The sequence below is a fragment of the Notolepis coatsorum genome (assembly GCF_963971535.1).
Source record: "Notolepis coatsorum genome assembly, chromosome: 2".
Taxonomy (NCBI): domain Eukaryota; kingdom Metazoa; phylum Chordata; class Actinopteri; order Aulopiformes; family Paralepididae; genus Notolepis; species Notolepis coatsorum.
In genome coordinates this window covers 126,539,135-126,567,120 of record NC_140166.1, presented here as the reverse complement: position 1 = coordinate 126,567,120, position 27,986 = coordinate 126,539,135, and the positions used below count along the sequence as shown (strand labels likewise).

The 27,986-nt window shown below is 47.7% G+C and overlaps 1 protein-coding gene across 1 annotated transcript in view; it reads left to right on the top strand.

Moving 5' to 3' along the window:
* ect2 (epithelial cell transforming 2) overlaps positions 1-27,986 on the top strand; it is a 141,902-nt gene that overhangs the window by 16,539 nt on the left and 97,377 nt on the right. Inside the window, 5 exon segments of the mRNA XM_084308714.1 lie at positions 9,815-9,907; positions 12,938-13,120; positions 24,805-24,819; positions 24,821-24,895; positions 25,083-25,190. Coding sequence (XP_084164840.1) covers positions 9,815-9,907; positions 12,938-13,120; positions 24,805-24,819; positions 24,821-24,895; positions 25,083-25,190 — 474 coding nt within the window.

Sequence of the window (27,986 nt, the reverse complement as noted above, 5' to 3'; positions counted from 1 at the left end):
CAGCCTGGGCTCCTAAACCACTGTGTGGCTGCGCCGTCTGCTGAACATTAACATGCAGCCTGGGCTCCTAAACCACTGTGTGGCTGCGCCTTCTGCTGAACATTAACATGCAGCCTGGGCTCCTAAACCACTGTGTGGCTGCGCCGTCTGCTGAACATTAACATGCAGCCTGGGCTCCTAAACCACTGTGTGGCAGCGCCGCCTCTTGAACATTAACATGCAGCCTGGGCTCCTAAACCACTGTGTGGCTGCGCCGTCTGCTGAACATTAACATGCAGCCTGGGCTCCTAAACCACTGTGTGGCTGCGCCGCCTCTTGAACATTAACATGCAGCCTGGGCTCCTAAACCACTGTGTGGCTGCGCCGCCTCTTGAACATTAACATGCAGCCTGGGCTCCTAAACCACTGTGTGGCTGCGCCGCCTCTTGAACATTAACATGCAGCCTGGGCTCCTAAACCACTGTGTGGCAGCGCCGCCTCTTGAACATTAACATGCAGCCTGGGCTCCTAAACCACTGTGTGGCTGCGCCGTCTGCTGAACATTAACATGCAGCCTGGGCTCCTAAACCTCTGTGTGGCTGCGCCGCCTCTTGAACATTAACATGCAGCCTGGGCTCCTAAACCACTGTGTGGCTGCGCCGTCTGCTGAACATTAACATGCAGCCTGGGCTCCTAAACCACTGTGTGGCTGCGCCGCCTCTTGAACATTAACATGCAGCCTGGGCTCCTAAACCACTGTGTGGCGGCGCCGCCTCTTGAACATTAACATGCAGCCTGGGCTCCTAAACCACTGTGTGGCTGCGCCGTCTGCTGAACATTAACATGCAGCCTGGGCTCCTAAACCACTGTGTGGCTGCGCCGCCTCTTGAACATTAACATGCAGCCTGGGCTCCTAAACCACTGTGTGGCTGCGCCGCCTCTTGAACATTAACATGCAGCCTGGGCTCCTAAACCACTGTGTGGCTGCGCCGTCTGCTGAACATTAACATGCAGCCTGGGCTCCTAAACCACTGTGTGGCTGCGCCGTCTGCTGAACATTAACATGCAGCCTGGGCTCCTAAACCACTGTGTGGCTGCGCCGTCTGCTGAACATTAACATGCAGCCTGGGCTCCTAAACCACTGTGTGGCTGCGCCGTCTGCTGAACATTAACATGCAGCCTGGGCTCCTAAACCACTGTGTGGCTGCGCCGCCTCTTGAACATTAACATGCAGCCTGGGCTCCTAAACCACTGTGTGGCTGCGCCGTCTGCTGAACATTAACATGCAGCCTGGGCTCCTAAACCACTGTGTGGCTGCGACGCCTCTTGAACATTAACATGCAGCCTGGGCTCCTAAACCACTGTGTGGCTGCGCCGCCTCTTGAACATTAACATGCAGCCTGGGCTCCTAAACCACTGTGTGGCTGCGCCGTCTGCTGAACATTAACATGCAGCCTGGGCTCCTAAACCACTGTGTGGCTGCGCCGCCTCTTGAACATTAACATGCAGCCTGGGCTCCTAAACCACTGTGTGGCTGCGCCGCCTCTTGAACATTAACATGCAGCCTGGGCTCCTAAACCACTGTGTGGCTGCGCCGCCTCTTGAACATTAACATGCAGCCTGGGCTCCTAAACCACTGTGTGGCTGCGCCGTCTGCTGAACATTAACATGCAGCCTGGGCTCCTAAACCACTGTGTGGCTGCGCCGTCTGCTGAACATTAACATGCAGCCTGGGCTCCTAAACCACTGTGTGGCTGCGCCGTCTGCTGAACATTAACATGCAGCCTGGGCTCCTAAACCACTGTGTGGCTGCGCCGTCTGCTGAACATTAACATGCAGCCTGGGCTCCTAAACCACTGTGTGGCTGCGCCGTCTGCTGAACATTAACATGCAGCCTGGGCTCCTAAACCACTGTGTGGCTGCGCCGCCTCTTGAACATTAACATGCAGCCTGGGCTCCTAAACCACTGTGTGGCTGCGCCGTCTGCTGAACATTAACATGCAGCCTGGGCTCCTAAACCACTGTGTGGCTGCGCCGCCTCTTGAACATTAACATGCAGCCTGGGCTCCTAAACCACTGTGTGGCTGCGCCGCCTCTTGAACATTAACATGCAGCCTGGGCTCCTAAACCTCTTGTGTGGCTGCGCCGTCTGCTGAACATTAACATGCAGCCTGGGCTCCTAAACCACTGTGTGGCTGCGCCGTCTGCTGAACATTAACATGCAGCCTGGGCTCCTAAACCACTGTGTGGCTGCGCCGCCTCTTGAACATTAACATGCAGCCTGGGCTCCTAAACCACTGTGTGGCTGCGCCGTCTGCTGAACATTAACATGCAGCCTGGGCTCCTAAACCACTGTGTGGCTGCGCCGTCTGCTGAACATTAACATGCAGCCTGGGCTCCTAAACCACTGTGTGGCTGCGCCGTCTGCTGAACATTAACATGCAGCCTGGGCTCCTAAACCACTGTGTGGCTGCGCCGTCTGCTGAACATTAACATGCAGCCTGGGCTCCTAAACCACTGTGTGGCTGCGCCGTCTGCTGAACATTAACATGCAGCCTGGGCTCCTAAACCACTGTGTGGCTGCGCCGTCTGCTGAACATTAACATGCAGCCTGGGCTCCTAAACCACTGTGTGGCTGCGCCGTCTGCTGAACATTAACATGCAGCCTGGGCTCCTAAACCACTGTGTGGCTGCGCCGTCTGCTGAACATTAACATACAGCCTGGGCTCCTAAACCACTGTGTGGCAGCGCCGCCTCTTGAACATTAACATGCAGCCTGGGCTCCTAAACCACTGTGTGGCTGCGCCGTCTGCTGAACATTAACATGCAGCCTGGGCTCCTAAACCACTGTGTGGCTGCGCCGCCTCTTGAACATTAACATGCAGCCTGGGCTCCTAAACCACTGTGTGGCTGCGCCGCCTCTTGAACATTAACATGCAGCCTGGGCTCCTAAACCACTGTGTGGCTGCGCCGCCTCTTGAACATTAACATGCAGCCTGGGCTCCTAAACCACTGTGTGGCAGCGCCGCCTCTTGAACATTAACATGCAGCCTGGGCTCCTAAACCACTGTGTGGCTGCGCCGTCTGCTGAACATTAACATGCAGCCTGGGCTCCTAAACCTCTGTGTGGCTGCGCCGCCTCTTGAACATTAACATGCAGCCTGGGCTCCTAAACCACTGTGTGGCTGCGCCGTCTGCTGAACATTAACATGCAGCCTGGGCTCCTAAACCACTGTGTGGCTGCGCCGCCTCTTGAACATTAACATGCAGCCTGGGCTCCTAAACCACTGTGTGGCGGCGCCGCCTCTTGAACATTAACATGCAGCCTGGGCTCCTAAACCACTGTGTGGCTGCGCCGTCTGCTGAACATTAACATGCAGCCTGGGCTCCTAAACCACTGTGTGGCTGCGCCGCCTCTTGAACATTAACATGCAGCCTGGGCTCCTAAACCACTGTGTGGCTGCGCCGCCTCTTGTACATTAACATGCAGCCTGGGCTCCTAAACCACTGTGTGGCTGCGCCGTCTGCTGAACATTAACATGCAGCCTGGGCTCCTAAACCACTGTGTGGCTGCGCCGTCTGCTGAACATTAACATGCAGCCTGGGCTCCTAAACCACTGTGTGGCTGCGCCGTCTGCTGAACATTAACATGCAGCCTGGGCTCCTAAACCACTGTGTGGCTGCGCCGTCTGCTGAACATTAACATGCAGCCTGGGCTCCTAAACCACTGTGTGGCTGCGCCGCCTCTTGAACATTAACATGCAGCCTGGGCTCCTAAACCACTGTGTGGCTGCGCCGTCTGCTGAACATTAACATGCAGCCTGGGCTCCTAAACCTCTGTGTGGCTGCGCCGTCTGCTGAACATTAACATGCAGCCTGGGCTCCTAAACCACTGTGTGGCTGCGCCGCCTCTTGAACATTAACATGCAGCCTGGGCTCCTAAACCACTGTGTGGCTGCGCCGCCTCTTGAACATTAACATGCAGCCTGGGCTCCTAAACCACTGTGTGGCTGCGCCGTCTGCTGAACATTAACATGCAGCCTGGGCTCCTAAACCACTGTGTGGCTGCGCCGCCTCTTGAACATTAACATGCAGCCTGGGCTCCTAAACCACTGTGTGGCTGCGCCGCCTCTTGAACATTAACATGCAGCCTGGGCTCCTAAACCACTGTGTGGCTGCGCCGTCTGCTGAACATTAACATGCAGCCTGGGCTCCTAAACCACTGTGTGGCTGCGCCGTCTGCTGAACATTAACATGCAGCCTGGGCTCCTAAACCACTGTGTGGCTGCGCCGTCTGCTGAACATTAACATGCAGCCTGGGCTCCTAAACCACTGTGTGGCTGCGCCGTCTGCTGAACATTAACATGCAGCCTGGGCTCCTAAACCACTGTGTGGCTGCGCCGTCTGCTGAACATTAACATGCAGCCTGGGCTCCTAAACCACTGTGTGGCTGCGCCGCCTCTTGAACATTAACATGCAGCCTGGGCTCCTAAACCACTGTGTGGCTGCGCCGTCTGCTGAACATTAACATGCAGCCTGGGCTCCTAAACCACTGTGTGGCTGCGCCGCCTCTTGAACATTAACATGCAGCCTGGGCTCCTAAACCACTGTGTGGCTGCGCCGTCTGCTGAACATTAACATGCAGCCTGGGCTCCTAAACCACTGTGTGGCTGCGCCGTCTGCTGAACATTAACATGCAGCAGTGACTATATGACATCACATATAGGCACATTTTCAAACGACTCAGTTCAGTGAGGGTGAATATTGTGAGAGGAGAATTGGAAGAATGCGCCAATATGAGAATTTTGAGACAGATCATATTAATATAAGTTCACATAGCTAGGAAACAATGCTAAACACTCAAAAAGGCCATTTATAAGATAGTTCCCCTTTAAGATTAGCAATTCTAGGTTAAAATGGTCCTGGACTAAGTGGAACACACAAACTGTACACACACACACACACACACAGTGAGTTTTTCCTTACCTTCGCGTGGGGTACGTCTGGGGAGTTCTTTTGGACTTTATGGTGTTTTGGTTTTGTTCTTTTTTTTTGTTGTGATGTTTCTTCTTGACTTGTTTAAAGAAGACGTGTCCGGCCCATGGGGACATTAACGTGTGTTGTCGGGCCTTACTAATACATTTGATTTGATTTGGTGAAGAGGACGGAGCAGAAGTGTGACGTCTTTTTTCTGCCGTTGCGGAACTAATTAATTGTCTCTGAAACGCTGGGATACAAACGACTGAGTGGACAAGACGCCGTGCTGGGTTCAATCTGCCCCGCGAGACGCATCGTGTCAATGACCACAGCCACGCGGTGTGTCGCGCAGCGCACGTCACGGTCTACCCCTGCACACGCACGTCACGGTCTACCCCTGCGCACCACGTCACGGTCTCCCCCTGGGCACCACGTCACGGTCTACCCCTGCGCACGTCACAGTCTACCCCTGGGCACCACGTCACGGTCTCCCCCTGGGCACCACGTCACGGTCTACCCCTGCGCACGTCACGGTCTACCCCTGGGCACCACGTCACGGTCTACCCCTGCGCACGTCACGGTCTACCCCTGCGCACCACGTCACGGTCTACCCCTGGGCACCACGTCACGGTCTCCCCCTGGGCACCACGTCACGGTCTCCCCCTGGGCACCACGTCACGGTCTACCCCTGGGCACCACGTCACGGTCTACCCCTGGGCACCACGTCACGGTCTCCCCCTGGGCACCACGTCACGGTCTACCCCTGCGCACGCACGTCACGGTCTACCCCTGGGCACCACGTCACGGTCTACCCCTGGGCACCACGTCACGGTCTACCCCTGGGCACCAAGTCACGGTCTCCCCCTGGGCACCACGTCACGGTCTACCCCTGCACACGTCACGGTCTCCCCCTGGGCACCACGTCACGGTCTACCCCTGCTCACCACGTCACGGTCTACCCCTGCTCACCACGTCACGGTCTACCCCTGCTCACCACGTCACGGTCTACCCCTGCTCACCACGTCACGGTCTACCCCTGGGCACCACGTCACGGTCTACCCCTGCTCACCACGTCACGGTCTACCCCTGCTCACCACGTCACGGTCTACCCCTGCGCACCACGTCACGGTCTACCCCTGCACACCACGTCACGGTCTCCCCCTGCGCACGTCACGGTCTCCCCCTGGGCACCACGTCACGGTCTCCCCCTGGGCACCACGTCACGGTCTACCCCTGCTCACCACGTCACGGTCTACCCCTGGGCACCACGTCACGGTCTCCCCCTGGGCACCACGTCACGGCCTACCCCTGCTCACCACGTCACGGTCTCCCCCTGGGCACCACGTCACGGTCTCCCCCTGCGCACGTCACGGTCTACCCCTGCTCACCATGTCACGGTCTACCCCTGCGCACCACGTCACGGTCTCCCCCTGGGCACCACGTCACGGTCTACCCCTGGGCACCACGTCACGGTCTACCCCTGGGCACCACGTCACGGTCTCCCCCTGGGCACCACGTCACGGTCTACCCCTGCACACGTCACGGTCTCCCCCTGGGCACCACGTCACGGTCTACCCCTGCTCACCACGTCACGGTCTACCCCTGCTCACCACGTCACGGTCTACCCCTGCTCACCACGTCACGGTCTACCCCTGCTCACCACGTCACGGTCTACCCCTGGGCACCACGTCACGGTCTACCCCTGCTCACCACGTCACGGTCTACCCCTGGGCACCACGTCACGGTCTCCCCCTGCACACGTCACGGTCTACCCCTGCGCACCACGTCACGGTCTACCCCTGGGCACCACGTCACGGTCTACCCCTGGGCACCACGTCACGGTCTACCCCTGCGCACCACGTCACGGTCTCCCCCTGCGCACGTCACGGTCTCCCCCTGGGCACCACGTCACGGTCTACCCCTGGGCACCACGTCACGGTCTCCCCCTGGGCACCACGTCACGGTCTACCCCTGGGCACCACGTCACGGTCTCCCCCTGGGCACCACGTCACGGTCTACCCCTGCTCACCACGTCACGGTCTCCCCCTGCGCACGTCACGGTCTCCCCCTGGGCACCACGTCACGGTCTACCCCTGGGCACCACGTCACGGTCTCCCCCTGGGCACCACGTCACGGTCTACCCCTGCACACGTCACGGTCTACCCCTGCGCACCACGTCACGGTCTACCCCTGCACACGTCACGGTCTACCCCTGGGCACCACGTCACGGTCTACCCCTGGGCACCACGTCACGGTCTCCCCCTGGGCACCACGTCACGGTCTCCCCCTGGGCACCACGTCACGGTCTACCCCTGCACACGTCACGGTCTACCCCTGCACACGTCACGGTCTACCCCTGCACACGTCACGGTCTACCCCTGGGCACCACGTCACGGTCTACCCCTGGGCACCACGTCACGGTCTACCCCTGCACACGTCACGGTCTACCCCTGCGCACCACGTCACGGTCTACCCCTGCACACGCACGTCACGGTCTACCCCGGCTCACCACGTCACGGTCTACCCCTGCACACGTCACGGTCTACCCCTGGGCACGTCACGGTCTACCCCTGCACACGTCACGGTCTACCCCTGCACACGTCACGGTCTACCCCTGCACACGTCACGGTCTACCCTTGCACACGCACGTCACGGTCTACCCCTGCACACGCACGTCACGTCTACCCCTGCACACGCACGTCACGGTCTACCCCTGGGCACCACGTCACGTCTACCCCTGCACACGCACGTCACGGTCTACCCCTGGGCACCACGTCACGTCTACCCCTGCACACGCACGTCACGGTCTACCCCTGGGCACCACGTCACGGTCTACCCCTGGGCACCACGTCACGTCTACCCCTGGGCACCACGTCACGTCTACCCCTGCGCACGTAGGGCTGAGTCATTTGGAACAGATTTCACATTGGGATTATTTCAACGGATATTGTGATATGATTCACAATATCGGAGGGAATGATCATCTTGCGTCATTATTCTCATTTTCATTGAAAAACATAGAAGTGATCACGGTGTGATTCCCGCGGTGCTCTGAACAGGATTTACTGCTGCAGCACTTCATCTAGAAGCGTATTCTGACATACATTTCACCTTTTAACAAATATTGCAGCCTCTTGCCATTAGAAATTTGCACTAGATAATATTACCCTTTATTTCTGTGTGTATTTGTGTGCGTTAACCCTAACCCTAACCCTGTATGGGGAGGGGGGGGGTCTTTGAGTAACCCCTCTGACTAGGAGGGGGGGGGGGGGCTTTGAGTAACCCCTCTGACTAGGAGGGCGGGGCTTTGAATAACCCCTCTGACTAGGAGGGGGGGGCTTTGAGTAACCCCTCTGACTAGGAGGGGGGGGGGTGGACTGAGCACCTGTCACATAAGACCCCTCCCTGCTTAAAAGTCATCTCCCAATCCCCCCCACCACCCCTTACTCAACCCTGTCTCTCTTTATTTACATTTTCACCCGGAACCCCCACGCTTGATATTCCTTTAAAGTCTCTTGCCTCTAGGCGTCGCAAGGACACAGACCTCCTCTCCTCCGTCATCCCTCATCATTCTCTCCTCAGTCATCCCCTCATCATTCTCTCCCCCCGTCATCCCTCATCATTCTCCTCCGTCATCCCCTCATCGTCCTCTCCTCCTCTCTCTCTCTCTCCTCTCTCTCTCTCTCTCTCTCTCTCTCTCTCTCTCTCTCTCTCTCTCTCTCTCTGTGTGACGGAGCGTCCTCTCCTCCTCTCTCTCTCTTCTCTCCTCTCTCTCTCTCTCACTCACTCTCCTCTCTCTCTCTCTCTCTCTCTCTCTCCTCTCTCTCTCTCTCTCTCTCTCTGTGTGACGGAGCGTCCTCTCCTCTCTCTCTCTCTCTCTCTCTCTCTCTCTCTCTCCTCTCTCTCTCCTCTCTCTCTCTCTCTCTCTCTCTCTCTGTGTGACGGAGCGTCCTCTCTCTCCTCTCTCTCCTCTCCTCTCTCTCTCTCTCTCTCTCTCTCTCTCTTCTCTTCTCTCTCTCTCATCTCTCTCTCTCCTCTCTCTCAGACCCTCACAGTGATGAGTTTCCTCTCCTCTCACTCTCTCTCTCTCAGACCCCTCACCAGTGATGGAAGGTTCCTCTCCTCTCTCTCACAGACCCTCACAGTGATGGAGGTTCCTCTCCTCTCTCTCTCAGACCCTCCCAGTGATGGAGGATTCCTCCTCCTCTCTCTCTCAGACCCTCACAGTGATGGAGGTTCCTCTCCTCTCTCTCTCTCTCAGACCCTCACAGTGATGGAGGTTCCTCTCCTCTCTCTCTCTCAGACCCTCACAGTGATGGAGGTTCCTCTCTCTATCTCTCTCTCAGACCCTCACAGTGATGGAGGTTCCTCTCCTCTCTCTCTCAGACCCTCCCAGTGATGGAGGTTCCTCTCCTCTCTCTCTCTCTCAGACCCTCACAGTGATGAGTTCCTCTCCTCTCCTCTCTCATCTTTCCTCTCTCTCTCAGACCCTCACAGTGATGAGGTTCCTCTCCTCTCTCTCTCTCAGACCCTCACAGTGATGGAGGTCCTCTCCTCTCTCTCTCTCAGACCCTCACAGTGAGGAGGTTCCTCTCCTCTCTCTCTCAGACCCTCACAGTGATGGAGGTTCCTCTCCTCTCTCTCTCTCAGACCCTCACAGTGATGGAGGTTCCTCTCCTCTCTCTCTCTCAGACCCTCACAGTGATGGAGGTTCCCTCCTCTCTCTCTCTCTCAGACCCTCACAGTGATGGAGGTTCCTCTCCTCTCTCTCTCAGACCCTCACAGTGATGGAGGTTCCTCTCTCTCTCTCTCTCAGACCCTCACAGTGATGGAGGTTCCTCTCCTCTCTCTCTCTCAGACCCTCACAGTGATGGAGGTTCCTGTGGCTAAGATCCGCGGCGGCGTGTCTGGAGCGGAGCAGAAAGTGATGATAAAGTCTATAGTGAACATGGTACAGTAGCCGTCTGTCTGGACCTCTGACCCCGGAAGGGGGAGCTCCGGGAGCATGACCTCCGACCCCTGACCTGGGGATCTCCGCAGCGCTGCATGACCTCTAACCCCTGACCCACACATGGGCCTGTAGGGCTGGGCCATATGTTGATCTGTAACGCACTGTATACGCTCTGTCTCCGTTATCCTATCAGGGCATTTACTACTTCACACTAGGGATGGGCGTGAGTAATCGATTAGTCGTAGCTATGAGAAAAATCGATCTTAAATTATTAATAATTTTTATGAAAAAAAATATTTTTAATATTTTTATTTTTATTTTTTTACATATTTGTTTCACATGTATGTAAGATTATAACTGTTTGTTGGTTTCCTTAAACATATACGTGAATGAACAAAATTAAGTAAAAAAATATATATATATATTCAATATATATATATATTTAAATACTCTTTTTGAGTTTTTTTCCCCCTTTTTGAGTAATACACGATCACTCGAGTATAGCATGCGATCAATCGATCTGGATTCTTCTTAAAAATGCCCATCCCTACTTCACACATCCAGAAACTCTAAACAGTTCTGCACACATTAAATTAGTTTGACAGTTATTGAGGGTAAATCACAATTTAATCCTTGTGTTGTGTTAATTACAGCTCAATGAAATCATAAGCTAGCTAGCGGTCCCCTATAAGCCAAGTTATTGCCATTTGTTCGTACATCATTTCATGGAGCTGTAATTAAACACAACATTTCTGTGTGCAAAACTATTTAGAGTTTTTGGATGTGTGTGAGATTGTGTGCAAATTAAATAGTCAGCGTTTCTTTGGTGAAGTGCATCCGCGGAGCTAATGATGCTAATGATGGAGCATCGCCGTCAGTTGTGTGATAGTAAAGGGTTAACCTTCTGTATTGTCACAGTGAAAGGGTTAACCGGCTGTCGTGTGTCAGTGAAAGGGTTAAAGCAGGTGACGTGGAGTTCTTCTGAATGCGTTTATGATCTATTCCCCCCCATATGGCCCAGTCCTGCTCGGTACCCCTCCTCCTTCTCTCTCTCTCTCTCTCTCTCTCTCACTCTCTCACTCACTCACAGCGCACAGCCAATCAGCTGCTGGGGAATTGATTGGTGGGTAAAGGATGTTTTGTAAATGTCAGATTGTGCCTAACAAGCTTGTTTTCTGGACTGTCGTCTCCTAAACACCTGGGTGTCTTTAACAGTGTGATGATGCTCTCTAAATCTGTCTCCTAAACACCTGGGTGTCTTTAACAGTGTGATGATGCTCTCTCTAAATCTGTCTCCTAATAAACACCTGGGTGTCTTTAACAGTGTGATGATGCTCTCTCTAAATCTGTCTCCTAAACACCTGGGTGTCTTTAACAGTGTGATGATGCTCTCTCTAAACCTGTCTCCTAATAACACCTGGGTGTCTTTAACAGTGTGATGATGCTCTCTCTAAACCTGTCTCCTAATAACACCTGGGTGTCTTTAACAGTGTGATGATGCTCTCTCTAAATCTGTCTCCTAAACACCTGGGTGTCTTTAACAGTGTGATGATGCTCTCTCTAAACCTGTCTCCTAATAAACACCTGGGTGTCTTTAACGGTGTGATGATGCTCTCTCTAAACCTGTCTCCTAATAAACACCTGGGTGTCTTTAACAGTGTGATGATGCTCTCTCTAAATCTGTCTCCTAATAAACAGCTGGGTGTCTTTAACAGTGTGATGATGCTCTCTCTAAATCTGTCTCCTAAACACCTGGGTGTCTTTAACAGTGTGATGATGCTCTCTCTAAATCTGTCTCCTAAACACCTGGGTGTCTTTAACAGTGTGATGATGCTCTCTCTAAATCTGTCTCCTAATAAACACCTGGGTGTCTTTAACAGTGTGATGATGCTCTCTCTAAATCTGTCTCCTAAACACCTGGGTGTCTTTAACAGTGTGATGATGCTCTCTCTAAATCTGTCTCCTAATAAACACCTGGGTGTCTTTAACAGTGTGATGATGCTCTCTCTAAATCTGTCTCCTAAACACCTGGGTGTCTTTAACAGTGTGATGATGCTCTCTCTAAACCTGTCTCCTAATAACACCTGGGTGTCTTTAACAGTGTGATGATGCTCTCTCTAAATCTGTCTCCTAAACACCTGGGTGTCTTTAACAGTGTGATGATGCTCTCTCTAAACCTGTCTCCTAATAACACCTGGGTGTCTTTAACAGTGTGATGATGCTCTCTCTAAATCTGTCTCCTAAACACCTGGGTGTCTTTAACAGTGTGATGATGCTCTCTCTAAACCTGTCTCCTAATAACACCTGGGTGTCTTTAACAGTGTGATGATGCTCTCTCTAAATCTGTCTCCTAAACACCTGGGTGTCTTTAACAGTGTGATGATGCTCTCTCTAAACCTGTCTCCTAATAACACCTGGGTGCCTTTAACAGTGTGATGATGCTCTCTCTAAATCTGTCTCCTAAACACCTGGGTGTCTTTAACAGTGTGATGATGCTCTCTCTAAACCTGTCTCCTAATAAACACCTGGGTGTCTTTAACGGTGTGATGATGCTCTCTCTAAACCTGTCTCCTAATAAACACCTGGGTGTCTTTAACAGTGTGATGATGCTCTCTCTAAATCTGTCTCCTAATAAACAACTGGGTGTCTTTAACAGTGTGATGATGCTCTCTCTAAATCTGTCTCCTAATAAACAGCTGGGTGTCTTTAACAGTGTGATGATGCTCTCTCTAACTCTGTCTCCTAATAAACACCTGGGTGTCTTTAACAGTGTGATGATGAGTGTTTCCAGGTAGCAGACATCACCCAGCCTACGGTGAAGGCTGAGAAGTGGCTAGAACACTATTCTCGTTCCCACCTCGGCGGAGTGGCGGACTACACAATTATCACTCTGGGCTAAAGATCTATTGGTGTAGATTTAGGAACAAAAAGTTCTCCGTTTACAATCCTGCCCGTTTTGCGCCCGTAAACTGGCTTTCCTTCTTCCCTTTATGCTTGTTGTTTTGTGTTGTTCTCCCTCTCGTGTTCTAGGACATCAACACTCCGTGTAAGATGACGGACGACGTGAGGGAGTTTGGAGACGGAGAGAACAGCGAGTACGAGACGGTGTTTGTCCTGACAGACTTCAAGTCCGCAGACTACAGTTACCTGTACAAACACGACAACCGCATCGTTGGCCCCCCTGTCGTCATGTACTGTGCTGCCAAGCAGGAGGTAGAGCTGTTATATATCACCCTACCGTACTAGAATAGATCAATATATTACCCTACCGTACTAGAATAGATCAATATATTACCCTGCCATACTAGAATAGATCAATATATTACCCTACCGTACTAGAATAGATCAATATATTACCCTGCCGTACTAGAATAGATCAATATATTACCCTACCGTACTAGAATAGATCAATATATTACCCTACCGTACTAGAATAGATCAATATATTACCCTACCGTACTAGAATAGATCAATATATTACCCTACCGTACTAGAATAGATCAATATATTACCCTACCATACCAGAATAGATCAATATATTACCCTACCGTACTAGAATAGATCAATATATTACCCTACCGTACTAGAATAGATCAATATATTACCCTACCGTACTAGAATAGATCAATATATTACCCTACCGTACTAGAATAGATCAATATATTACCCTACCGTACTAGAATAGATCAATATATTACCCTACCGTACTAGAATAGATCAATATATTACCCTACCGTACTAGAATAGATCAATATATTACCCTATATTACCCTACCATACTAGAATAGATCAATATATTACCCTACTGTACTAGAATAGATCAATAAATCAAATCAAATCAAATCAAATTTATTTATAGGGCCCGACAACACACGTTAATGTCCCCATGGGCCGTACAGGTCTTCTTTAAACAAGTCAAGAAGACAACATAACAATAAGTCAAGAACAGAACAAGAACACCATAGGGTCCAAACATTTTTTAGATGAATGCAAATAAATGAAAGAATGCAAGCACTCCCAGACATACCCCACGCGAAGGTAAGGAAAAACTCACTAAAACCTAACAATAGGGAAAAAAAGCTCCACAGGCAATGTGGAGGAGAGAAACCTTAGAAGGGCCGTTCAAGGGGGGATCTCCCTTCTTAGATGTCGGTGATAGTAGTGTTGCAGACGGACAGTTGGTAAGCATGCACTCATGTGTGTGGTGAGACACAGATGAGTGCATGCAATAGCAACTGTACATTTTGAAAAATTAAAGATAGAGCTAATAGCGATAGCAACTGAACATTTTGAAAGATTAAAGATAGAGTTGATAGCGGATCTATTTGAGGCACAGGGGCGGCGCAAGAGGGTCACGTCCTCCCCGTCTTAGTCACGGGACATTCAACACTCCGGTCGTTGCTCAGGGACAGCCGGAGACAGGGGGAAGGGGGGTGGCGCAGAGAGGGTCGCGAACTCCCGACATCATCGCGGGACATCCGGCACTCCGGTCACCACTACGAGACCTCCGAAGACAGGGGGGCACGCAGAGGGGGTCGCAATCTCCCGGCCTTCGTCACGGGACGTCCAACACTCCGGTCAACACTCCAGGACAGCAAGTCATAGGAAGACAGGGAGACGGGACAGGCGTTAGACAGCTCATGAGATTGTAGTAGGCGGACATAGCAATAGATACAAGTGGTAGGCATATATGTGAATGGAGTAGATATATGAAGTAAGCGTATTATGTGAATAGAATAGAAGTACTTAACCCAGCAATGAAACCGCGTTGACTGTTAATCTGTTAACAGTCTGTTAATCAGTTGACAGGACCACGGACAGACGGCGGTGAATAACTGATCCAATGCCTCGGAGGTGCATGTAGAGCAGTCACTACAAGCTTGGCCAGGACCCCGAGGCATCCATCACCTTGGTCAGCGCCAGGAGACGGGTACTCAGAGAGAAGGGGGAGGGAGGGGGGGGGGGGGGGGGGGAGAGTTAGAGAGTTCCCATGTTTGTGGTGCTGCAAAGGAGCAGACATGTAGTACCCTGTAGTGCCATGTAGTACCCCGTAGTGCCATGTAGTACCCTATAGTACCCCATAGTGCCATGTAGTACCCCGTAGTATCCTGTAGTACCCTGTAGTGCCATGTAGTACCCTGTGGTGCCATGTAGAGCTATGTAAGCCATGTAGTACCCTGTAATGCCATGCAGTACCAAGTAGTACTCTGTGGTACCATGTAGTACCCTGTACCCTAACTAAACTACCCTATAGTAAACTACCCAGTGGTACCATGTAGTACCCTGTACCATAACTAAACTACACAGATTAATCTAAAGGTCAGTCCCCGACCAGGTGAGATCAAGGTAGGTTGAAGGAGAGAGAGAAAAGATGAGTCTTAAGCAGGGATTTAAAAGCTTCGACAGAGCAGGCGCCCCTGATGACGGCAGGTAATTTGTTCCACAGGTAGGGAGCGCGGTAGACAAAGGCTCTGTGGCCGGCGGATTTCTTTTTAACCCTAGGGGTCGATAGAAGCCCCGCATTTTGTGAGCGCAGAGCACGAGCGGGCGAGTATCGGGAGATGAGATCAGATAGATAGAGCGGTGCAAGCCCATTTAAAATTTTGTAGGTGAGGAGTAGCACTTTAAAGTCAGAGCGGGCTTGGATAGGAAGCCAATGTAGGGCGGACAGAACTGGTGTGATGTGATCAAATTTTCTAGTTCTAGTTAGTATCCGTGCAGCCGCATTTTGCACGAGTTGAAGATTTTTGATGCTTGAATTAGGTAAGCCTGAAAAAAGTGCATTACAGTAGTCCAGACGTGATGAGACAAAAGCATGAATCAGGGTTTCAGCATCAGCCAGAGTTAAAATGGGGCGTATTTTTGCGATATTACGAAGATGGAAGAATGCAATTTTGGTGACATTTTTTATATGTGCATTAAATGAGAGGGAGGAATCAAAAATGACTCTGAGGTTTTTTATGGTGGAGCTCTGGGATACATGACAGGTATCAAAGTTGAGGGAGATGTCCTGAAACAGGCCTCTGTGGTTTGGGGGGCCAACAATTAACATCTCAGTTTTATCTGCATTAAGGAGTAGAAAGTTTTGCGACATCCATTTTTTGACGGCAAGCAAGCAGGCCTCAAGGTTTTGTAGTTGGGAGGAATCATTTGGCTTAATAGGTATATATAATTGGGTGTCATCAGCGTAAAAATGAAAGTTTATGCCAAATTTGCGTATGATATCTCCGAGGGGTAGCATGTAAATCGAAAATAGCAAAGGGCCCAGGACAGAGCCTTGTGGGACACCACATTGCACTGGGAGGGTCTCAGATGTTAAATCATTATAGACCACGCAGTGTGTTCTATCAGTTAAATAGGATTTAAACCAAGCTAGTGCGAGACCCCGAATGCCAACATGGTTCTCAAGCCGACCTAGAAGAATCGAGTGATCGATAGTGTCAAAGGCTGCACTGAGATCAAGCAATAAGAGCACAGAGGTGAGGTTTGAGTCAAGAGAGAGCAGTAAGTCATTTGTGACTTTGGTAACCGCCGTTTCGGTGGAGTGTAAGGCTCTAAAGCCAGATTGAAATGATTCATTAAGATTATTGTTTGATAAATGGTCAGTAAGTTGCGTTGCGACGATCCGTTCTAATACTTTGGATAGGAATGGGAGATTGGAGATAGGTCTGTAATTTTTCAAGATTAGAGGGTCGAGGTTCGGTTTTTTAAGTAATGGTTTAATGACGGCTGATTTAAAGGCCAGGGGCACCACGCCAGTAGACAAAGAGGTGTTGAAGATATTGAGTAGGGCAGGGCCTAGAGTTGGGAAGAGTTTTTTGATGAGAGTTGCTGGGAGAGGGTCAAACAGACAGGTTGAAGGTTTAGCCGCGCCAACCAGTTTAGAGAGGGCACTAAGTGAGACGTTTTCAAGGCAGCATAGCGTATGACTGGAATCAAAGTCAGGGGGAATGCCCGTCAAAGGTTGGGAGGGACTCTGATTGTTGAGTAAAGCAACAATTTCATCTCTAATGAGGTCAATTTTCTTGGTAAAAAATGTCATGAATTCGTTAGCCGAGAACGCATGGTTTAGGGCACTTGGTTGTTTCTGCGTAAGTTTTGCAACTGTGTCAAACAGAAACTTTGAGTTGTTTTTGTTTTCATTTATGAGCCTGGAAAAATAAGAGGTTTTGGCAAGTGAGAGTGCCTTTTTGTAGTTACGTAAACTATCATTCCAGGCGAGGCGGAATACTTCGAGTTTGGTCGAACGCCATTTATGTTCAAGTTTGCGACAAGCCTTTTTAAAGGAGCGCGTTTCCTCCGTAAACCAGGGAGTTAGTTTTTGCGGAGCACGTTTAATTTTAGGTTTAAGGGGAGCGACAATGTCGAGGGTGCTACGAAGGGCGGCATTAAGTTTGTCTGTAAAGAGATCAAGGGGGCCAGAGTAAGAGAGGAAGGGAGAGAGGGTGTCTGGTAGGCAGTTAACTAGAATTGGGACAGTTGAGGCGTTAATACGACGGCTCATGTAGGATTCTACACTGTCTGGGCGAGAAACCGTCAGATCAATTTGAAATTTGATGAGGTAGTGGTCTGAGAGAGCAGGAACATAGGGGGAGACGGTCAAATTTGACACAGTGAGACCGCGGGCTAGGACTAGGTCAAGGGTGTTCCCACCACTGTGAGTGGGTTGGTCAACGATTTGAATGAGACCGACAGAGTCAATGATGTCGGTAAAAGCCTTATTTAGGGGATCTAGAGTTTTATTGGAATATAATAATATAATATAATACTATATTACCTTACCGTACTAGAATATATCAATTACCCTACCGTACTAGAATAGATCAATATATTACCCTACCGTACTAGAATAGATCAATATATTACCCTACCGTACTAGAATAGATCAATATATTACCCTACCATACTAGAATAGATCAATATATTACCCTACCGTACTAGAATAGATCAATATATTACCCTATATTACCCTACCGTTCTAGAATAGATCAATATATTACCCTATATTACCCTACCGTACTAGAATAGATCAATATATTACCCTACTGTACTAGAATAGATCAATATAATACTATATTACCTTACCGTACTAGAATATATCAATATATTACCCTACCGTACTAGAATAGATCAATATATTACCCTACCGTACTAGAATAGATCAATATATTACCCTACCGTACTAGAATAGATCAATATATTACCCTACTGTACTAGAATAGATCAATATATTACCATACCGTACTAGAATAGATCAATATAATACTATATTACCTTACCGTACTAGAATAGATGAATATATTACCCTACCGTACTAGAATATATCAATATAATACCCTACCGTACTAGAATAGATCAATATATTACCCTACCGTACTAGAATAGATCAATATAATACTATATTACCTTACCGTACTAGAATAGATGAATATATTACCCTACCGTACTAGAATATATCAATATAATACCCTACCGTACTAGAATAGATCAATATATTACCATACCGTACTAGAATAGATCAATATAATACTATATTACCTTACCGTACTAGAATAGATTAATATATTACCCTACCGTACTAGAATAGATCAATATAATACTATATTACCTTACCGCACTAGAATAGATCAATATATTACCCTACCATACTAGTATAGATCAATACAATACTATATTACCTTACCGTACTAGAATAGATCAATATAATACTATATTACTAGGGGTGTAATGGTACGTTAGAGCCATATGAAATCCGTTTTATTATTTTCCAAATTCCGTTATATTTTTTCCCAAATTCCGTTTTTTTCATTTTATATTTCAGAATTCTGTATTTTGATTTTTATGCTCATTTTACCATCAGAAATAGTGTCTAATAAGTGGGAATGAATAAATGTCCACAATTGAATAAGATATAACAGTCCATTTAATGTTTTTAAGTGCTGCAACTCAGAAATACAGTTCAATTTTACACAATATTTTTCAAATAATATTGTGACAAAATAAAAATACACATTTCAAGTGTATACAATAGTAAACAATAGATACAGCTAGCCACTACTGACATTATCACAATGACAATGTCAGTAGCCTAGCTATATCTATTATATTGTGATGAAATATAGTAATGCATAATTTAGGCACCTTTAGTTTAGTTTATTTCGTTTATAAAGGACAGTGTGTAATGACAATCGTTTGCATTAAACAAATGGATGGGTGCACCAGATTTAGCTAGAAGCTATCATTTCCATCTATAGTCCTATGTCCTAACGTTACATAGCTATTTAATCACAATAGTGTCGCACATGTTTTTGCTGGTCCAGTCCACGGAACGTTGACAGAATTTGCAAAACACCTTATCGCCGGAGGCATAAGTCATTAGGATACTGTTCTGCTCTGAATTGAGGGCTTATTGCGGAATTTCTTAGCTTCTTGACGACGTTAACATCAAAGCAGCCAGACGCTTGAGCACTGCTGTGTTGTGTGTAACCCGCTCTAGCGTCCCCGCCTCCCCGGTCATGTTTGCTTTGCACCAAACGTTCCACCCAAAAACGGAATTTCAGTCCAGATTAGGCCAAATTCTGCAATATTCCACGTTTTGCAGTTGATTCCATTTTTATTGGTCAATTCCGCAATTCCGTCCGCGATTCCGTGAACGCGGATTTCATATGGCTCTACGGTACGTGTAGCCATACGAAGAACACGTCTCGTACCACTAGGTGAAACTAGGGTTGCACATTTTATAAATCTATGCTCAATATCTTTACTTTACTTTACACTGGCTTACATTGATCTTTAACATTGAATATTAAGCTTGTATTGCCAAATGTAGATGATGAATAAAACGTTGAAGCTTAGGCACGATGACAAGCGGACAGAATTAACAACGCACACTGACTCTGCACTCGGCTCTCCCCTCCCGTTTACTACAGCCGGTGTCCCTAAAACAAAACCATGATTAATTAATTAAATGTTTGTAACACGGCAGGGTCATTACAATTTTACAATATCTTTAGCTTTCTTGTTCGCCCAATAATGGTAACCGATGGAAAGACACACACACGCGCACAAACACACATGTCAACTTTCTCCCGCGTACCGCAGACTTTCTCACAGCTGAAAAAAAAGCACTACATACCACCAGATCATCTGAGCTCCTCTCCAGTTGCTGCTACTGTGTTTAAATCCAAAATATTGATAAATCCTCTGCCATTGTTGTGTAACATGTCATCTGTTCTCTAGTCTTCTTCAGTCTCGGCTTCAAGTGAAGATAAATCCTCTCTACAAGTGAAACTGAAACTAAGTTGTTTCATAAGTTGTTAAGGCAGGGCTGTACGCTAAGCTTTTTCTGTACGCTAAGCATACATTTTTATGAAAAATGTAGGGGCACAGAATCTTTAACAATTTTACCATTATAGTGCAAAAAAATATGTTCCTGCCTCATTACTGTGGTCCTTTTATTTAACATTTAAGTGCTTTTGTTGTTTTCAGGTTTGTATCTTTTATAATGAACCACAGCTGCAAACATTTCTTCTTTCATCGATACTACTACTCTTATCGCTTCTTTATTATTTTGCAAGAAATCTTTTTTTTTAATTAAGAACATAGACATTGCTTTATTATTCTTTTATATAACTATATTACTGCACATGGCTACTTTTTGATCAATTAATACAAGCAGTCAGATAAATTAACTATTTTGGGAATTTCTATTTTATTTAGAAAGTTCTTAAATCAGAATGTCCCACCCAATACCCAGCTGTTAAAAAACGGTTCAATACTCCATTTTATTAGTAGAGATACTTTTACAACAATAGCCTGATGATATATTTTCCATGAGGTGAGTGGATGCATGACCGGAGCAGTGTGTGTGAGAGCACACGCTTTGCGTAGTGGGCGTGTCAACAGTGTCAGCTGAACTCGCACCAAACAAGGCATAGGGAAATAGTCAGACATCCCAGAATTATTTCATAATACAAAGTTTCTGAATGGATATTTGGATTAAACCAAGTTGTATGCAGTGATGACCGGTCTTTCCCCACGGAACTAAAGTTACTTAACGTTACACGGGTCGCGCTATGCATGCTTAGCTTGCTAACGATAGCAGTGTAACTAAATGTTACACACGTCGCGCTATGCATGCTTGCTTAGCTTGCGAACGCTAAGATAGGAGATAGGAGATAGCAGTGTAACTTAATCTTACACAGGTCGCGCTATGCATGCTTTTTTTGAACGTTTCGTTCTCTCCGCTATGATGAGCTCTGCTCTGCTTCAGCACGGACAGCACCTCTCAAGTACCTGTATGTGCATGTGTGAGTGTCAGTCGCGCGAGTGTGTAAGTAACAGCCCCGCTCCTCGGGCAGACGGAGAGAGATACCGAGGGAGAGATATAGAAAGCGGCCAACAAGATTAGTTCGCAACTTTTAAATTCGAGAAAAAAAAGGAGTGAAATACGAATGAAAGGGTTGAAATCAGTACTAGCAAGGGTGCCCCCAAATATTTCTCTCTACTAGCACAGGCTATTTTTAGGGGCAATATGCTACGCCCTCGTAGCACTGTACAGCCCTGTAAGGGGGCAGTAGGCAATTAATTTACTGCCAAGGTTGGACTTGGGAGTGGAGAGAAGGCAGGCTGAGGTCAAAGATCACGCCAATGTTGTGTGCCAGGCACACATCACACTACACAATAAGTACCATACACTGGCACCAGGCACACATCACACTACACAATAAGTACCATACACTGGCACCAGGCACACATCACACTACACAAGTGAACGGCTCAGGAGACGGGGCCAATTAAGGTGGGAGGGATGCTTAGGTGGCCTTGATGTCAGAGACCTGATTGGGAATTTGGCCAGGAACGTCTGGGAACCCCCTAGTCAAGTCAAGTCAAGTCAAGAGTTTTAATTGTCACGGCATACAGGTATACAATGAAATGCGGCTGGTCTTGCCCGCGACGATGTGCAATACAGTGGTACAACATATAATAGAGTCCAATAAAAATACAGTGGTACAACATATAATAGAATCCAATAAAAAACAACAGTGCAGGGGAGCTCCAGTAGCTCACCACGTACTGCTATTTCAGCGCCGTGGACAACCGTGCTCGTCACGGATCTGGGGCTGAGCGAGTTCGAATCCCGGACTGCAGCCGTGCCTTTCCCAGAGTGTCTTTCCCCCCATCTGAACCCTTTCAGCCTGCTTCTGTCGGTCGAACTTGACCAAGTATAAATGCGATAAACGTATAAAAGAGCCAGGGAAATGGCCAAAGTAAAAAAAAAAAAAAACAGTGCAATAAACAGGTACATGGTGTGCCATCTCGGTATCTGTACATAGTATTTACAGAGCATATAGGACATGCTAGGTAGCTTTAGTAGTGCAAAGCTACTCTTTGCGATAGGTGCCCTGTGTTCTTTAAGGATCAAATTCAGTCAGGACCTTGGTTTAGCCTCTGAAGGATGTCTCTCTCTCTGCAGTCAGGACCTTGGTTTAGCCTCTGAAGGATGTTTCTCTCTGCAGTCAGGACCTTGGTTTAGCCTCTGAAGGATGTTTCTCTCTGCAGTCAGGACCTTGGTTTAGCCTCTGAAGGATGTTTCTCTCTGCAGTCAGGACCTTGGTTTAGTCTCTGAAGGATGTCTCTCTCTGCAGTCAGGACCTTGGTTTAGCCTCTGAAGGATGTCTCTCTCTCTGCAGTCAGGACCTTGGTTTAGCCTCTGAAGGATGTTTCTCTCTCTGCAGTCAGGACCTTGGTTTAGCCTCTGAAGGATGTTTCTCTCTGCAGTCAGGACCTTGGTTTAGCCTCTGAAGGATGTTTCTCTCTGCAGTCAGGACCTTGGTTTAGCCTCTGAAGGATGTCTCTCTCTCTGCAGTCAGGACCTTGGTTTAGCCTCTGAAGGATGTCTCTCTTTCTCTGCAGTCAGGACCTTGGTTTAGCCTCTGAAGGATGTCTCTCTCTGCAGTCAGGACCTTGGTTTAGCCTCTGAAGGATGTCTCTCTTTCTCTGCAGTCAGGACCTTGGTTTAGCCTCTGAAGGATGTCTCTCTCTGCAGTCAGGACCTTGGTTTAGCCTCTGAAGGATGTCTCTCTTTCTCTGCAGTCAGGACCTTGGTTTAGCCTCTGAAGGATGTTTCTCTCTCTGCAGTCAGGACCTTGGTTTAGCCTCTGAAGGATGTCTCTCTTTCTCTGCAGTCAGGACCTTGGTTTAGCCTCTGAAGGATGTCTCTCTCTCTGCAGTCAGGACCTTGGTTTAGCCTCTGAAGGATGTCTCTCTCTCTGCAGTCAGGACCTTGGTTTAGCCTCTGAAGGATGTCTCTCTCTGCAGTCAGGACCTTGGTTTAGCCTCTGAAGGTTGTTTCTCTCTCTGCAGTCAGGACCTTGGTTTAGCCTCTGAAGGATGTCTCTCTCTCTCTGCAGTCAGGACCTTGGTTTAGCCTCTGAAGGATGTTTCTCTCTCTGCAGTCAGGACCTTGGTTTAGCCTCTGAAGGATGTCTCTCTCTGCAGCCAGGACCTTGGTTTAGCCTCTGAAGGATGTCTCTCTCTCTCTGCAGTCAGGACCTTGGTTTAGTCTCTGAAGGATGTCTCTCTCTCTCTGCAGTCAGGACCTTGGTTTAGTCTCTGAAGGATGTCTCTCTCTCTCTGCAGTCAGGACCTTGGTTTAGTCTCTGAAGGATGTTTCTCTCTGCAGTCAGGACCTTGGTTTAGCCTCTAAAGGATGTCTCTCTCTCTGCAGTCAGGACCTTGGTTTAGCCTCTGAAGGATGTCTCTCTTTCTCTGCAGTCAGGACCTTGGTTTAGCCTCTGAAGGATGTCTCTCTCTGCAGTCAGGACCTTGGTTTAGCCTCTGAAGGATGTCTCTCTTTCTCTGCAGTCAGGACCTTGGTTTAGCCTCTGAAGGATGTCTCTCTCTGCAGTCAGGACCTTGGTTTAGCCTCTGAAGGATGTCTCTCTTTCTCTGCAGCCAGGACCTTGGTTTAGCCTCTGAAGGATGTTTCTCTCTCTGCAGTCAGGACCTTGGTTTAGCCTCTGAAGGATGTCTCTCTTTCTCTGCAGTCAGGACCTTGGTTTAGCCTCTGAAGGATGTCTCTCTCTCTGCAGTCAGGACCTTGGTTTAGCCTCTGAAGGATGTCTCTCTCTGCAGTCAGGACCTTGGTTTAGCCTCTGAAGGATGTCTCTCTCTGCAGTCAGGACCTTGGTTTAGCCTCTGAAGGATGTTTCTCTCTCTGCAGTCAGGACCTTGGTTTAGCCTCTGAAGGATGTCTCTCTCTCTCTGCAGTCAGGACCTTGGTTTAGCCTCTGAAGGATGTTTCTCTCTCTGCAGTCAGGACCTTGGTTTAGCCTCTGAAGGATGTCTCTCTCTGCAGTCAGGACCTTGGTTTAGCCTCTGAAGGATGTCTCTCTCTCTCTGCAGTCAGGACCTTGGTTTAGTCTCTGAAGGATGTCTCTCTCTCTCTGCAGTCAGGACCTTGGTTTAGTCTCTGAAGGATGTCTCTCTCTCTCTCTGCAGTCAGGACCTTGGTTTAGTCTCTGAAGGATGTCTCTCTCTGCAGTCAGGACCTTGGTTTAGTCTGAAGGATGTCTCTCTCTGCAGTCAGGACCTTGGTTTAGCCTCTGAAGGATGTCTCTCTCTGCAGTCAGGACCTTGGTTTAGCCTCTGAAGGATGTCTCTCTCTCTGCAGTCAGGACCTTGGTTTAGCCTCTGAAGGATGTCGCTCTCTCTGCAGTCAGGACCTTGGTTTAGCCTCTGAAGGATGTCTCTCTCTCTCTGCAGTCAGGACCTTGGTTTAGTCTCTGAAGGATGTCTCTCTCTGCAGTCAGGACCTTGGTTTAGCCTCTGAAGGATGTTTCTATCTGCAGTCAGGACCTTGGTTTAGCCTCTGAAGGATGTCTCTCTCTCCGCAGCCCCTGCTCTTCTCCCCCCCGTCCTCTCTACTGCACCAGCATGCTGCACCTGGCGCTGTGCTTCACGGGCTTCCGGAACACAGTCGAGGTGGTGAGTACCGTGAGAGAGAGAGGGCACAAGTACAGATGAGGAGCTAGAAATATAGATTTGTAATTAATTATATGCCAATATTATGGCATCGTTAGTGCCTTGCGCTACCTATTGAGCTACACGGAACAGATGATTCCGTATGACTCACGTATAACGTATCCTTCTCTTGAATTTGTCTCTTTTACAGAAGAACTTGGTGAATCTCGTTCATCACATGGGAGGAACCATCCGGAAAGACTTCAGCGCCAAAGTCACCCACCTCATCGCCTACTCGTCTCACGGAGAGAAATACAAGGTCACCACTCGACGCTTAACGCCTGCTTTCTGTATCATGCTAACTAGTCTATGATGTAGTGAACAAACAGGTATATGATGTAGTGAACAAACAGGTCTATGATGTAGTGAACAAACAAACAGGTCTATGATGTAGTGAACAAACAGGTCTATGATGTAGTGAACAAACAGGTCTATGATGTAGTGAACAAACAGGTCTATGATGTAGTGAACAAACAAACAGGTCTATGATGTAGTGAACAAACTAGTCTATGATGTAGTGAACAAACAGGTCTATGATGTAGTGAACAAACAAACATGTCTATGATGTAGTGAACAAACAAACAGGTCTATGATGTAGTGAACAAACAGGTCTATGATGTAGTGAACAAACAGGTCTATGATGTAGTGAACAAACAAACATGTCTATGATGTAGTGAACAAACAAACAGGTCTATGATGTAGTGAACAAACAGGTCTATGATGTAGTGAACAAACAGGTCTATGATGTAGTGAACAAACAGGTCTATGATGTAGTGAACAAACAAACAGGTCTATGATGTAGTGAACAAACAGGTCTATGATGTAGTGAACAAACGGGTCTATGATGTAGTGAACAAACGGGTCTTTGATGTAGTGAACAAACAAACAGGTCTATGATGTAGTGAACAAACAGGTCTATGATGTAGTGAACAAACGGGTATATGATGTAGTGAACAAACACACTGGTCTATGATGTAGTGAACAAACAAACAGGTCTATGATGTAGTGAACAAACAGGTCTATGATGTAGTGAACAAACAAACAGGTCTATGATGTAGTGAACAAACAGGTATATGATGTAGTGAACAAACACACTGGTCTATGATGTAGTGAACAAAAAAACAGGTCTATGATGTAGTGAACAAACACACTGGTCTATGATGTAGTGAACAAACAAACAGGTCTATGATGTAGTGAACAAACAGGTCTATGATGTAGTGAACAAACACACAGGTCTATGATGTAGTGAACAAACAAACAGGTCTATGATGTAGTGAACAAACAGGTATATGATGTAGTGAACAAACACACTGGTCTATGATGTAGTGAACAAACACACTGGTCTATGATGTAGTGAACAAACAAACAGGTCTATGATGTAGTGAACAAACAGGTCTATGATGTAGTGAACAAACAAACAGGTCTATGATGTAGTGAACAAACATGTCTATGATGTAGTGAACAAACAGGTCTATGATGTAGTGAACAAACTAGTCTATGATGTAGTGAACAAACAGGTCTATGATGTAGTGAACAAACAGGTCTATGATGTAGTGAACAAACAGGTCTATGATGTAGTGAACAAACAAACAGGTCTATGATGTAGTGAACAAACTAGTCTATGATGTAGTGAACAAACAGGTCTATGATGTAGTGAACAAACAGGTCTATGATGTAGTGAACAAACAGGTCTATGATGTAGTGAACAAACTAGTCTATGATGTAGTGAACAAACTAGTCTATGATGTAGTGAACAAACAGGTCTATGATGTAGTGAACAAACAGGTCTATGATGTAGTGAACAAACAGGTCTATGATGTAGTGAACAAACAAACTGGTCTATGATGTAGTGAACAAACTGGTCTATGATGTAGTGAACAAACAAACTGGTCTATGATGTAGTGAACAAACTGGTCTATGATGTAGTGAACAAACAGGTCTATGATGTAGTGAACAAACAGGTCTATGATGTAGTGAACAAACTGGTCTATGATGTAGTGAACAAACAGGTCTATGATGTAGTGAACAAACAGGTCTATGATGTAGTGAACAAACAGGTCTATGATGTAGTGAACAAACAGGTCTATGATGTAGTGAACAAACAGGTCTATGATGTAGTGAACAAACAGGTCTATGATGTAGTGAACAAACAGGTCTATGATGTAGTGAACAAACAGGTCTATGATGTAGTGAACAAACAAACAGGTCTATGATGTAGTGAACAAACTAGTCTATGATGTAGTGAACAAACAGGTCTATGATGTAGTGAACAAACAGGTCTATGATGTAGTGAACAAACAGGTCTATGATGTAGTGAACAAACTAGTCTATGATGTAGTGAACAAACAGGTCTATGATGTAGTGAACAAACAGGTCTATGATGTAGTGAACAAACAAACTGGTCTATGATGTAGTGAACAAACTGGTCTATGATGTAGTGAACAAACAAACTGGTCTATGATGTAGTGAACAAACTGGTCTATGATGTAGTGAACAAACAGGTCTATGATGTAGTGAACAAACAGGTCTATGATGTAGTGAACAAACTGGTCTATGATGTAGTGAACAAACAGGTCTATGATGTAGTGAACAAACAGGTCTATGATGTAGTGAACAAACTGGTCTATGATGTAGTGAACAAACTGGTCTATGATGTAGTGAACAAACAGGTCTATGATGTAGTGAACAAACAGGTCTATGATGTAGTGAACAAACAGGTCTATGATGTAGTGAACAAACAGGTCTATGATGTAGTGAACAAACTAGTCTATGATGTAGTGAACAAACAGGTCTATGATGTAGTGAACAAACACACTGGTCTATGATGTAGTGAACAAACAGGTCTATGATGTAGTGAACAAACTGGTCTATAGATAAGCTTCTCCACAGGGAGATGGATAGATAGATAGACATATTTCTCTTTCTCTCTCATAAATCCTCCCCTGCTCAGTTATGCTCGTTTTCTCTCTCCTTTCTTTCCCCCTCCCTCCCTTCCTTCCTCCCTTTCCCTCCCCCTCTCTCTCCCTTCCCCTCTCTCTCTCTCCCCCTCTCTCTC